The sequence below is a fragment of the Pseudorasbora parva genome, chromosome 21, assembly GCF_024679245.1.
Source record: "Pseudorasbora parva isolate DD20220531a chromosome 21, ASM2467924v1, whole genome shotgun sequence".
NCBI classification, from domain to species: domain Eukaryota; kingdom Metazoa; phylum Chordata; class Actinopteri; order Cypriniformes; family Gobionidae; genus Pseudorasbora; species Pseudorasbora parva.
Window position 1 is genome coordinate 41,322,506 of NC_090192.1, and position 15,000 is coordinate 41,337,505.

Genomic DNA, 15,000 nt, shown 5'->3' on the forward strand with positions numbered 1-15,000 from the left:
GGGGCTTTATATCAGAGTGGCCGACGGAAGCCTCTCCTCAGAGCGAGACACACGAACGTTTGCTAAAATACACCTGAAGGACTCCAAGATGAGGAATAAGATTATCTGTCTGATGAGACCAATATAGAGCTATTTAGCCTTAATTAAGCGGTATGTGTGGAGAAAAATATCACATGTCCAATACAGTCCCAACAGTGAAGCGTGGTGGCGGCAGCATAATGCTGTGGGGTGTTTTTCAGCTGCAGGGACAGGACGACTGGCTGCAATCGAGGGAAAGATGAATGTGGCCAAGAACAGGGATATCCTGGACGAAAACCTTCTCCAGAGCGCTCAAGACCTCAGACTGGGCCGAAGGTTCACCAACAAGACAATGACCCAAAGCACAGCTAAAAATAACGGAGGAGTGGCTTCACAACAACTCCGAGACTGTTCCTGATTGGCCCAGCCAGAGCCCTGACTTAAACCCAATTTAGCATCTCTGGAGAGAGCTGAAAATGGCCGTCCACCAACATTTACCATCACACCTGACAGAACTGGAGAGGATCTGCAGGAGGAATGGCAGACGATCCCCAAATCCAGCGGTGGAAAACTCCCATCTTTCCCAGAAAGACTCACGGCTGTATCAGATCAGAAGGTGCTTCTGCTAAACACTGAGCAAAGGCTCTGAGTACTGAGGATCATGGGATATTACAGGTTTTCTTTTTTAATAAATCTGCAAAAATGTTTCTGTCATTATGGGGCGCTGTGTGTACATTAATGAGAAGAAAAACTTAAATTATTTTAGCAGATAGCTGCAATATAACACAGAGTGAAAAATCACAGGTATCACACACACACACGTTTTTGTGAAATATTTTCTATCCCCTTACACAGCCCCTAAACCTACCCAACACACACACACACACACACACACACACACACACACACACACACACACACACACACACACACACACACACACACACACACACACACACACACACACACACAGCCCCTAAACACACACACACACACACACACACACACAGCCCCTAAACACACACACACACACAGCCCCTAAACCTACCCATCACACACACACACACACACTCAGCCCCTAAACCTACCCATCTCACACACACACACACACACACACACACACACACACACACACACACACACACACACACACACACACACACACACACACAGCCCCTAAACACACACACACACACACACACACACACAGCCCCTAAACACACACACACACACAGCCCCTAAACCTACCCATCACACACACACACACACACTCAGCCCCTAAACCTACCCATCTCACACACACACACACACACACACACACACACACACACACACACACACACACACACACACACACACACACACACACACACACAGCCCCTAAACCTATCCATCTCACACACACACACACACACACACACACACACACACACACACACACACAGCCCCTAAACCTATCCATCACACACACACACACACACAGCCCCTAAACCTATCCATCACACACACACACACACACACACACACACAGCCCCTAAACCTATCCATCACACACACACACACACACACACACACACACACACACACACACACACACACACACACACAGCCCCTAAACCTATCCATCACACACACACACACACACACACACACACACACACAGCCCCTAAACCTATCCATCACACACACACACACACACACACACACACACACACACACACAGCCCCTAAACCTACCCAACACACACACACACACACACACACACACACACACACACACACACACACACACACACACACACACACACAGCCCCTAAACACACACACACACACACACACACACACAGCCCCTAAACACACACACACACACAGCCCCTAAACCTACCCATCACACACACACACACACACTCAGCCCCTAAACCTACCCATCTCACACACACACACACACACACACACACACACACACACACACACACTCAGCCCCTAAACCTACCCATCTCACACACACACACACACACACACACACACACACACACACACACACACACACACACACACACACACACACACACACACACACACAGCCCCTAAACCTATCCATCTCACACACACACACACACACACACACACACACACACACACACACACACACAGCCCCTAAACCTATCCATCTCACACACACACACACACACACACACACACACACACACACACAGCCCCTAAACCTATCCATCACACACACACACACACACAGCCCCTAAACCTATCCATCACACACACACACACACACACACACACAGCCCCTAAACCTATCCATCACACACACACACACACACACACACACACACACACACACACACACACACACACACACACACACAGCCCCTAAACCTATCCATCACACACACACACACACACACACACACACACACAGCCCCTAAACCTATCCATCACACACACACACACACACACACACACACACACACACACACACAGCCCCTAAACCTACCCAACACACACACACACACACACACACACACACACACACACACACACACACACACAGAGCCCCTAAACCTACCCATCACACACACACACACACAGACACACTGCCCCTAAACCTACCCATCACACACACACACACACACACACACACACACACACAGCCCCTAAACCTACCCATCACACACACACACACACACAGACACACTGCCCCTAAACCTACCCATCACACACACACACACACACACACACACACACACACACACACACACACACACACACCCTAAACCTACCCATCACACACACACACACACACACACACACAGCCCCTAAACCTACCCATTACACACACACACACACACACACACACACACACACACACACACACACACACACACACACACACACACACAGCCCCTAAACCTACCCATTACACACACACACACTGCCCCTAAACCTACCCATCACACACACACACACACCCTAAACCTACCCATCACACACACACACACACACACACACAGCCCCTAAACCTACCCATTACACACACACACACACACACACACACACACACAGCCCCTAAACCTACCCATTACACACACACACACACACACACACAGCCCCTAAACCTACCCAACACACACACACACACACAGCCCCTAAACCTACCCATTACACACACACACACACACACACACAGCCCCTAAACCTACCCATCACACACACACACACACAGACACACTGCCCCTAAACCTACCCATCACACACACACACACACACACACACACACACACACACACACACACACACACACACACACAGCCCCAAAACCTACCCATCACACACACACACACACACACACACACACACAGCCCCAAAACCTACCCATCACACACACACACACACACACACAGCCCCTAAACCTACCCATCACACACACACACACACACACACACACACACACACACACACACACACACACAGGAAACATTCTGCATTTGTACTTTCTCATAAAAACTCCTCCTGTGTGATTTATAAGCCTTTTGTAAAGTGGGGCCATGGGTAATGTCCTCATATTTCACCCTCTCCTGTAATACCTGTGTCATACCCATGGCATTATACACATTGGTGTCCTCATATGACACAAAAACACACATGCACACATGTAACACACGCTCATAAATATCACACACACACTGTAAATTAATGGCGTAAATGTGTTGTGGTGTTAGTGCACGAGAGCTCGACTCTAACACGCTCATGTTCGTCACACACACTCAGTTGTTGTCGTAGCGTCTTCATCTCCAGCAGGAAGTCTCTGACGCGTTTCCTGCTGCTCTGATTGGCTCTGTGTTTTCTCCTGCTCTGATTGGCTCTCCTGTCTCATCTGTAGGTCTTCCGTTCGTGACGGCGGCCAATAAGTTCGAGGCTCTGGCGGCCCATGATGCACTGGTGGAGCTGAGCGGCGCTCTGAACACTGTGGCTGTGAGCCTGATGAAGATAGCCAATGACATCCGCTTCCTGGGCTCCGGCCCCCGCTCCGGCCTCGGAGAACTCATCCTGCCGGAAAACGAGCCCGGATCCAGCATCATGCCCGGTGAGTGACAGGCCTCTCAGCCAATCAGAGCCTGAGGCGTTCAGCAGGGCCACGCCCCTAATCTGATCATCCTCGAGTGAGGGATGGGGGTTTTAAAATGTATTATTAGCTTCTATTAAGTTACATCATTAAATATTTATTTCTACTCACTATATTTGTGCACTGTTACATTTTAATATAATTTATTCTATTTAATAGACTGATAACTAATGAACTAATGTTTTATCATATTTTTTTTATTCAGCTATTTTAATCAAATATTTTTATTTATATTCATATTCATTTTTTTTTTTTTACCGTATCACTCCATGTGTTTAAAACCACTGGAGCCTGTTCTGGATTTTAATGATGCGGTGATAATACAAACTATGCTTTATTCTTACATATAACACACACACACACACACACACACACACACTGTGGGCTTCACTTCACCTCTGACCTTTAGCTCTGGCCTTGTGTTTCTGGTCTATTTTTAGGGTGCTCTGATGTCTGCGACCTTTGGAAAAATGCAACACACACACACACAAAATCTCTCTCTCTCACACACACAGACACACACACAAAATCTCTCTCACACACACACGCACACACAAAATCTCTCTCTCTCTCTCTCTCTCTCTCTCTCTCTCTCTCTCTCTCTCTCTCTCTCTCTCCCACACACACACACAAAATCTCTCTCTCTCTCTCTCTCTCCCACACACACACACACACACAAAATCTCTCTCTCTCTCACACACACACACACACACACACACACATAAAATCTCTCTCTCACACACACACACACACACACACACACACACACACACACACACAAAATCTCTCTCACACAGACACACACACACACAAAATCTCTCTCTCTCACACAGACACACACACACACACACACACACACACAAAATCTCTCTCTCTCTCACACACACACACACACAAAATCTCTCTCTCTCTCACACACACACAAAATCTCTCTCTCTCACACAGACACACACACACACAAAATCTCTCTCTTACACACACACACACACACACACACACACACACACACACAAAATCTCTCTCTCTCACACACACACACACACACACACAATCTCTCTCTCTCTCTCACACACACACAGTCAAACTCGCAGCCACACACTCTTGCACGCACACTCACTCTCTCTCACACACACACACACACACAAATGGTGACACAAATACACACATATATGAAATGTCCTCATATTTCAAGTTTGTCGTAATGCCTGACATTATACAAATTTGTGTCATCATAAAACACACACACACACACACACTAGAATCACAGAAGTGTGTTGTTGTGTTTGTTGACCGGTTCACTTTATTCACTTTTTCTCCTTTCTTCTCGCTGAAATGAATCATACACTACAATGTTGACATTGTGTGTGTGTGTGTGTGTGTGTGTGTGTGTGTGTGTGTGTGTATGTGTGTGTGTCTCAGGTAAGGTGAACCCCACGCAGTGTGAGGCGATGACTATGGTGGCGGCTCAGGTGTTTGGAAACCATGTGGCGGTCACTGTTGGAGGAAGCAACGGACACTTCGAGCTCAACGTCTTCAAGCCCATGATCGTGAGTGAAATTAAAGTTATGCCAACATGGGGTCGGTGACATCATAAACCCTCGCTAGTCTCCGCAGATGTGACTTCTGGCCGTAATGGGAAGGGGTGTGGCCTTAACCTGTGCTTGGCACTTCAGCCAATAAAAATACAGGAAACTACATTTGGCCATCTGACCAATCTAAGACCATTGGGTTTATCAGAGGGAGGGGCTTCAGAGAAGCAGGAAGCAGACGAGCCGCTCAAAGCACAGACAGCGGTGTGGAATAAAGGGAGGATAGAAGAAAAATAAAGCGTGCTGACTAGTGTCGTGCCCCTCCCAACACATTCACTCACACACACACACACATACACACACACACACACACAGATGATTCGACTATCAGTCGACTATAAAAAAGATTCGACAATTCTGATTTGAATGTGTAAATCCTTAGTCGGGGACAGCCCTACTCTAAACCAGAACCAGAACCATTTGCCCTAATATCGAGATGTCTCTGTTTCAGATTAAGAACGTCCTGAACTCGGCCCGACTGCTGGGGGACGCGTCGGTCTCCTTCACCAATAACTGTGTGGTGGGAATCGAGCCGAACACGGAGAGAATAAACAAACTGATGAGCGAGTCTCTGATGCTGGTCACGGCCCTCAATCCACACATAGGTGAGAGCCATGCTCCTGTTTCTGATAAACGAGTGCAGGTAATGGACAGCAGAGGGCGCTCACCTCAGTTCTGGACCACACACACACACACAAACACACTGTCCCTTTTCCTAAACCTACCCATCTCACACACACACACACACACACTGCCCCTTTTCCTAAACCTACCCATCTCACACACACACACACACAAACACTGTCCCTTTTCCTAAACCTACCCATCTCACACACACACACACACAAACACTGTCCCTTTTCCTAAACCTACCCATCTCACACACACACACACACAAACACTGTCCCTTTTCCTAAACCTACCCATCTCACACACACACACACACACACACACACTGCCCCTTTTCCTAAACCTACCCATCTCACACACACACACACACACACACACACATACACACAATCATCTTCTTATCCACACTGCAAATGCTCTTCTTCTCAGTATTTTTGTCTTGTTTCTAGTCCAAACATCTAAAAATTCTTAAAACAAGAAGTATTTACTAGACAAGCAAAAGTAATCGTCTTGTTTTGTTGAAAATAACTGAAAATGAAGAGAGTTTTTGCTTAAAATAAGATAAATAATCTGCCAATGGGGTGAGAAAAATAATCTTAATTCAAACAGAAAACAAGATTATTTTTCTCACCCCATTGGCAGATTATTTATCTTATTTTAAGCAAAAACTCTCTTCATTTTGAGCTATTTTCCCCAAAACAAGACAATAATAAGTAATTGTCTAGTAAATGTTTCTTAATGTAAGAATTTTTAGATGTTTGGTCTAGAAACAAGACAAAAATACTGAGTAAGAAGAGCGTTTTTTGCAGTGCAGACGGCTTCGTTCCACTCTGATTGAGTTAAAGCATCACAGATGGCCATGGATTCAGTTCACCGTTACACACAACTAAAGCTTGGACCATACTCCGCAAGAAACAAATACATTTGTTCGTTTTCTCGAGGTGGCAAGAACAAGAACAGTTCGTTCTGACCAGTACATTCCATACTTCACAAGAAAAGCAGGTGCAAAACATCTGCGTTTCTCCCATAGACTGTAAAACAATATGGCCGTAGTGTCCGTGACGTCACCCATAGGATTCCGATGAGCCGTTCTGAAGCGTAAAGTAGAGGCGAGCTGGGCGTCGCCATCTTGTGAGCGAGTCATCGCGCGTTACTCACGGATAACAGAAAATGGGCAAAGAGGCGGGATGTGGGCGGAGCTTAGGTGATGGAATGACTATAGACAGCGGATAAATGGCTATCCACCTGCCACTCAAAGTAACCACACCCATAATTATGCAGAACTTTAAGGCTTTAGATAACGTAAACTAATGAGTTTAAACGAATGAAAAATTCACCCCCTCACAGTCGTCATGAAGGGCAAAATTAGCCGTATAGACCAAAACCACAATTTGTCTCAGACTGTTACCCCTCATTTACACTGAACGTGTGTGGCGCATTACGGCTGCGACATGGTTTTATTCCGTCCTCCACGCAGTGCTAACTCACACCGGGAGCATATCAGAAGCGGAGCGACTGGATGCGTGAGACCACGTGATTTGCCGTCGGACGTCCATTTCTTGTCTGCTCCCAAGGATAAATTGCCAATATACATGCAATACGTTTGGGAGTCTGCACAGGGTGTTTATTTTAAAATTGACAGGGATTTTTGACTTTTATTTTGTATTTCCGGTGCGACTTGGACGCGCGTCCGTCAAAAATAGACTAGATACCTATATTTAGTGAAGCGGCGCGGAGAGCCGCTTCTGGGAAGCTTCTGAAACGCGCCGCGTCGCGGCCGGTGTAAACACAAGCATCGACTAGAATGGGCGCGATTAGCTCCGGTAGCCGTGTCGCAGCCGTAATGCGCCGCACACGTGTTCAGTGTAAATGAGGGGTAAACATGTTTTATTCTGCTGTAAAGTTGGGCATTTTAACATGAGCTCAATGAGATTCTGCTCCTTCTGGAGCCGCTCTAGTGGCCAGTCGATGAACTGCAGTTTACATTATGGTTTGAAAAGCACACTTAAATCACACACACACACACACACACACACACACACACATATGCATATCATGTGACCGCTGTAGTTCAATGCACAAATAAATGTGCAAAATATAAAATATGCATTTATGAACACACCGATGCATAACTTTTGGTATAAAAGCAGCGCTCTGTGTGTGGCGCTGAACTTCTCTTTCCTCTCCTCCTCCTCTCCTCCGCTTCTCCTCCTCAGGTTATGATAAAGCCGCCACTATAGCGAAGACGGCGCACAAAGAAGGCTCGACTCTGAAAGCCACGGCCGTGAAGCTGGGCTTCCTGACGGAGGAGCAGTTCGATCAGTGGGTGCGACCGCAGGACATGCTGGGCCCCAAATAGAGCATCAGCAAAGGGGTCAAAGGTCACGGGGGACACTGCCACAATAAAACACTCGTCTTGTTAAAACGCATCTTTGCCAAATGATCTCATCCTGAACACGAGTGTGATGGACATTAAACGTTTAACACCAGATCGGCAGATTGTGATCTCAAAAATGTGTTCGGGTCGTATTTCACCTCAAAACCAACAGAATAAAGTGATTGGGTAAATACTGTACAATAATCTGCCATTCGTTAATTAATCAGCTCTGTGTGACGCAAAAGAAGATATTTTGAAGAATGTTTGTAACCAGCAGAGAGAGCAACCATTGACTACCGTAGTATTTTTTCTCCTACTATAGTAGTCAATGGTTGCTCTCTCTGCTTGGTTACAAACATTCTTCAAAATATCTTCTTTTGTGTTCAGCAGAAGAAAGAAACTCATACAGGTTTGGTACAACATGAGAATGAGAAATACAGAATGTCATTTTTGAGTGAACTATCCCTACTTCAGCTTCGCCACCCACATTTAGATCCAAATTTGCATACATCTTAATTATTCGAAATATGCTGCAGAGCTGAAAGGGTTAAATCTCTACTGTACGTTATTATTCTCTGATTCTTCATTGTTTATATGGCAGTGCATTAAATAATGCTCACTGACTGTGTGAAAGCATGGCTCTTAGCATGTCTTTAGTGTTTAATAAGCCTGTTCATGTTGTGAGGGAAGGATGGCAGCGGATCAGCTCAGCTCGAGCGTTGGCATTTCACCTGCGGGAGATCATTCCCATGAGCCTCGGGTCATATCGGCTCATACGGAGAAGAGGAAGGAGGAGAGCGGCATATGGGCACGACAGGGTGTGTGTGTGATGTTACCTTTGTGCAGCACAGGCGAGGTGAGACATCTGGCGTCTCCGCAGGCTCAGTTTGTTTTTATATTGGTGTGTTATGATCATGTGACCCCCTGGTTTATAACCAGGGAATGTTCTCTCAAGGTTCTGAACAAACGTTCCAGTAACGTCAATAGAATGTAGTGTTGTGGTCAAGACCACCTAAACCGAGACCAAGACCAGCGTGTGCCAAGACCAAGACTTTGTGGGGTTGACCAAGACTTTGAAGGGTTGAGACCAAGACAAGACCAAGACGTTGTGGGGTTGAGACCAAGACTTGGTGGGGTTGAAACCAAGACAAGAACCAAGAGTTTGTGGGCTTGAGACCAAGACAAGACCAAGACTTTGTGGGGTTTAGACCAAGACAAGACCAAGACTTTGAGGGGTTGAGATCAAGACTTTGTGGAGTTGAGACCAAGACAAGCCCAAGACTTTGAGGGGTTGAGACCAAGACGAGCCCAAGACTTTGTGGGGTTGAGACCAAGACAAGCCCAAGACTTTGTGGGGTTGAGACCAAGACTTTGTGGAGTTGAGACCAAGACAAGCCCAAGACTTTGTGGGGTTGAGACCAAGACAAGCCCAAGACTTTGTGGGGTTGAGACCAAGACAAGCCCAAGACTTTGTGGGGTTGAGACCAAGACAAGCCCAAGACTTTGTGGGGTTGAGACCAAGACAAGCCCAAGACTTTGTGGGGTTGAGACCAAGACAAGCCCAAGACTTTGTGGGGTTGAGACCAAGACAAGCCCAAGACTTTGTGGGGTTGAAACCAAGACAAGCCCAAGACTTTGTGGGGTTGAGACCAAGACAAGCCCAAGACTTTGTGGGGTTGAGCCCTAGAACTGCCCAAGACTTTGTGGGGTTGAGACCAAGACAAGCCCAAGACTTTGTGGGGTTGAGACCAAGACAAGCCCAAGACTTTGTGGGGTTGAGACCAAGACAAACCCAAGACTTTGTGGGGTTGAGACCAAGACAAGCCCAAGACTTTGTGGGGTTGAGACCAAGACAAGCCCAAGACTTTGTGGGGTTGAGCCCAAGAACTGCCCAAGACTTTGTGGGGTTGAGCCCAAGAACTGCCCAAGACTTTGTGGGGTTGAGCCCAAGACAAGCCCAAGACCTTGTGGGGTTGAGACCAAGACAAGCCCAAGACCTTGTGGGGTTGAAACCAAGACAAGCCCAAGACTTTGTGGGGTTGAGCCCAAGAACTGCCCAAGACTTTGTGGGGTTGAGCCCAAGACAAGCCCAAGACCTTGTGGGGTTGAGACCAAAACAAGCCCAAGACCTTGTGGGGTTGAAACCAAGACAAGCCCAAGACTTTGTGGGGTTGAGACCAAGACAAGCCCAAGACTTTGTGGGGTTGAGACCAAAACAAGCCCAAGACCTTGTGGGGTTGAGACCAAAACAAGCCCAAGACCTTGTGGGGTTGAAACCAAGACAAGCCCAAGACTTTGTGGGGTTGAGACCAAGACAAGCCCAAGACTTTGTGGGGTTGAGACCAAGACAAGCCCAAGACTTTGTGGGGTTGAGACCAAGACAAGCCCAAGACTTTGTGGGGTTGAGACCAAAACAAGCCCAAGACTTTGCGGGGTTGAGACCAAGACAAGCCCAAGACTTTGTGGGGTTGAGACCAAAACAAGCCCAAGACTTTGTGGGGTTGAAACCAAGACAAGCCCAAGACTTTGTGGGGTTGAAACCAAGACAAGCCCAAGACTTTGTGGGGTTGAGACCAAGACAAGCCCAAGACTTTGTGGGGTTGAGACCAAGACAAGCCCAAGACTTTGTGGGGTTGAGACCAAGACAAGCCCAAGACTTTGTGGGGTTGAGACCAAGACAAGACCAAGCTACGATTTTAAAAAGTTAGGAATGGTTTTAAATTAAAAAATGAGATGACTTACTTTTAAGACCGGTCTCGAGTACTACAACACTAATATAATGTTCTATAAGAAAACTATTATGCATCATTCATGGAAAGTTCCCTTAACGTCTGGATAACCAAGAAAAAGACAACAGGTAAACCATATTTGTTCCTCCATTTACAAGACAGTACATGAAATATGGCTTATTAATCCACCCATGCAGCCGGAGGAATATTGACTGATAATATGAGCGCTCCTTGGGTTCATATATGTTAGCATAACTCATAAATCATGTGCATTGATCGCTCTGCATCACACTGATGAGAGAAATACATCCATACACTGTAAAAAAAAAATTTTTTTAAGTAACATGGTTGCCTTTGAGTTTATTGAAATTTAAAAATTGAGTTGATACAATGAAGGAAATTGGTTTAATAAATTGACAAACTCAAAATATTATTGTATTTGAACCACATAAAACATGTGATAAATCATGAAAATAGCACAATTTGGCAGCGTCATCACAAATAAAACACACAATTACCCAATATGCTTACACAATCTTTTAATAATCTTTTAATAAAGGTTGTCGAATCTCAAAAAAATATTCATTGTTTATATTCAATATTCAATATTCATTTCTTAAAATTTTGTATATGAGTAATAATGATTATGATTTTTAATTCATCATTTTGACTTTTCTCATAATTTTGACGTCATATTTTCACATTTTCTTTTTATCTCATAATTATGACTTTATATATGATCATTTAGAATTCCACGGTACAGTTTTGACTCATAATTTGGGCATATGACAAAAAAAGTCAATTATGACATTTATGAGATAAAGCAAAATTATGATTACATCATGATTATGGCTTAGAATTTTTACATTTTGTCATATTTTTCTTGACATATATATATATATATATATATATATATATATATATATATATATATATATATATGCATAATTAGGCATATGACTTGATAAATACGACTTTATGCCATCATTTAGACTTATGTCATAATTATGACAGAGTCAAAATCATGACTTTGTGTGTCAATTCTAACTTAGTACGTCATATTTCTGACATTTTAGGTCATAATTTTGTCTTTCTATGTTCATTTTTAATCTCATAATTATGAGACGCCATCATTTTGACTTATGTCAATTATGACCTAGTATTTTGCATTGACAAAAAGTCTACATTTATGAATTTTTGCCAATTTTGACGAATTAAATTCAGTTTTGTCTTTTAATGCCATCATTTTGACATTTTGTCATATTTTTCTTGTCATATATGCAGAATTAGGCCTATGACTTAAATACATAAATACGACTGCCATCATGTGGACTTTAATGTCATAATTATGATTTTTTTAAGTCACTTTTTTGACAAATGTTTACTTGTCATAATTCCTACTTTTTATGCCATTATGACATGAGTCAAAATCATGACTTTGTACAGCAGTTATAACTATGTCATATTTCTGACATTTAAAGTCATAATATTGACTTTCTATGTGAATTTTTAATCTCATATGTATGGCTTTTTATGTCATAATTTTGACTTTGTCATAATTATTCCTAGTATGTCATAATGACAAAAAGTCTTAATTTATTTTTGTCAATTTTGAGTTATCATAAATGTCTTTTATGATAATTTTGACTTTTTATCTCATGAATACAATTTTTCGGAATGTCACCATTTTGTCTAATTTTTACTTGGCACAATTCCTTTTACAATTACCTTTTATACTTTATAGTTAAAATTATGGCACAGTCAAAACCATGACCAAGTATGAAAATTATAACTTAGGATGTCATATTTACATCATACATTTTATTATAATAATTTTGTCTTATGTTAATTTTTTTACTTTGTATCTCATCATTATGGCTTTGTATGTTATAATTGTGACATAAAGAGTAACATCTGGTTTACCAAAGCAGGGCTTTTATCTCTTATGTGGCAGAACTGTTCCCATATTTCCACATTCCTGAGGAGGCTGTGATGAATTAATCAGGATTTTTGAGGTTATGTGGATTATTATATCTTTAAATCCCACACTTTTCCCACTAAAGGTTAATGTGAAAATAACAAAAATAGCATTCAGGCTGATAACGCGGTGCAATACACACTTACAGAAACAATAATAATCCCGCGCGGAATAATAACGCGTGTAACGCAATGTGTGACGTCACGGACGCAGCGGCGGCTCTCGCGCGTGTGATTGGCCGCGGATCTCTGCGCGTTCACGCTCCGGTTGTGAGATTTGCGCGCCTCCGCCGCTGTCGCTGTACCGGAGGAGAGGAGCGCTATAGTTGCCACACCGAGCAGGGGCATTAACTGACCGTGTCCATGAATAACTGCCCCTCCCGCGCGAGCGCCAGCTGACGGACTGCCCCAGGAGCGACGCGCGCGATTCTCTGCGAGGTAAGAGAGCGTTTATTCGACGCGTGACGCGGATTCTCACTAAAGCACCTTCCTCTCATCCGTCAGTGTGTTTCATCCTCAGTCTCCGTGTGTGTGTGTGTGTGTGTGTGTGTGTGTGAGAGAGAGAGAGAGAGAGAGAGAGAGAGAGAGAGAGATTTTGTGTTTGTGTGTGTGAGAGAGAGAGATTTTGTGTTTGTGTGTGTGCGTGAGAGTGTGTGTGTGAGAGAGAGAAAGATTTTGTTTGTGTGTGTGCGTGAGAGAGAGAGAGAGAGAGTGTGTGTGTGTAAGAGAGAGATTTTGTGTTTGTGTGAGAGAGAGAGAGAGAGAGAGAGTGTGTGTGTAAGAGAGATATTTTGTGTGTGTGTGTGTGTGTGTGTGTGAGAGAGAGAGAGAGATTTTGTGTGTGTGTGAGCGAAAGAGAGAGATTGTGTGTGTGTGTCAAGGTTATTATAGTTTTGCTTTTTGAAATTAGTTTTTATTTCAGTATCGTTTTCAATTTTGCTACAAATTTCAGTTTAGTTTTAGTTAGTTTTACAAATGGTTTTGCTAGTTTTAGTTTAGTTTTTATTTTAAAAATACATTTCTATTTAGTTTTTATTTATTTAGTTTCAGTTTTAGTTTTAGTAATTATAGTTTAGCAGAGTTACCATAATGAAGCGTAGAGACCAAATCAAGGTTTTTCATTTCAGCAAAGTTTAATGTTTGCACAGATTAGAGTTTAATCTTACATCCTTAAGTGAAATCACTTGATAAACGAGCATTATTGTTTAAACCCAGGAAGGTCTTACAAAACCTGCATAAAGTTGGGTCTTCACCTTTGAGCAAAAAAGCTTGAGTCAAACTATGACCTATACAAACAACGATCTGGAGATTAAAAATGAAATAAATTATATTTTGATATTAAAAAATTATATTTTATATTTTTGACATTGGCTAATACTCAGAGGATCTATCTTAAAGAACAAAATAGATGCAACGTAAAATATAAAAGTAAAAATTATAAATTCCAGACAAACTCATTCATAACAAAGATTAAATATTGTTAAACAATTAAATGCTTATTTTAATTTCTTCAGTAGTAAAATGTAGGCTAGCAGTGTAAGAC

General features: G+C 43.4%; 2 protein-coding genes across 4 annotated transcripts in view; both read left to right on the forward strand.

Moving 5' to 3' along the window:
* The window catches only part of fh (fumarate hydratase), a 21,218-nt gene extending 11,822 nt beyond the window's left edge, over positions 1-9,396 (forward strand). For both annotated transcript variants that reach the window (XM_067430176.1, XM_067430175.1), the window contains exons 7-10: positions 3,913-4,116; positions 5,575-5,702; positions 6,196-6,349; positions 8,591-9,396. In XM_067430176.1, coding sequence (XP_067286277.1) covers positions 3,913-4,116; positions 5,575-5,702; positions 6,196-6,349; positions 8,591-8,733 — 629 coding nt within the window. In that variant the 3' untranslated portion in view covers positions 8,734-9,396. The remainder of the gene's footprint in view (positions 1-3,912; positions 4,117-5,574; positions 5,703-6,195; positions 6,350-8,590) is intronic.
* A 4,314-nt stretch (positions 9,397-13,710) lies between these two features.
* The window catches only part of rgs7b (regulator of G protein signaling 7b), a 66,468-nt gene continuing 65,178 nt past the window's right edge, over positions 13,711-15,000 (forward strand). The window contains exon 1 of one of the 2 annotated variants that reach the window (XM_067430179.1): positions 13,711-13,895. The gene's annotated coding sequence lies outside the window, so the exon portion shown is untranslated. The remainder of the gene's footprint in view (positions 13,896-15,000) is intronic. The other variant, XM_067430180.1, reaches the window with a different exon arrangement.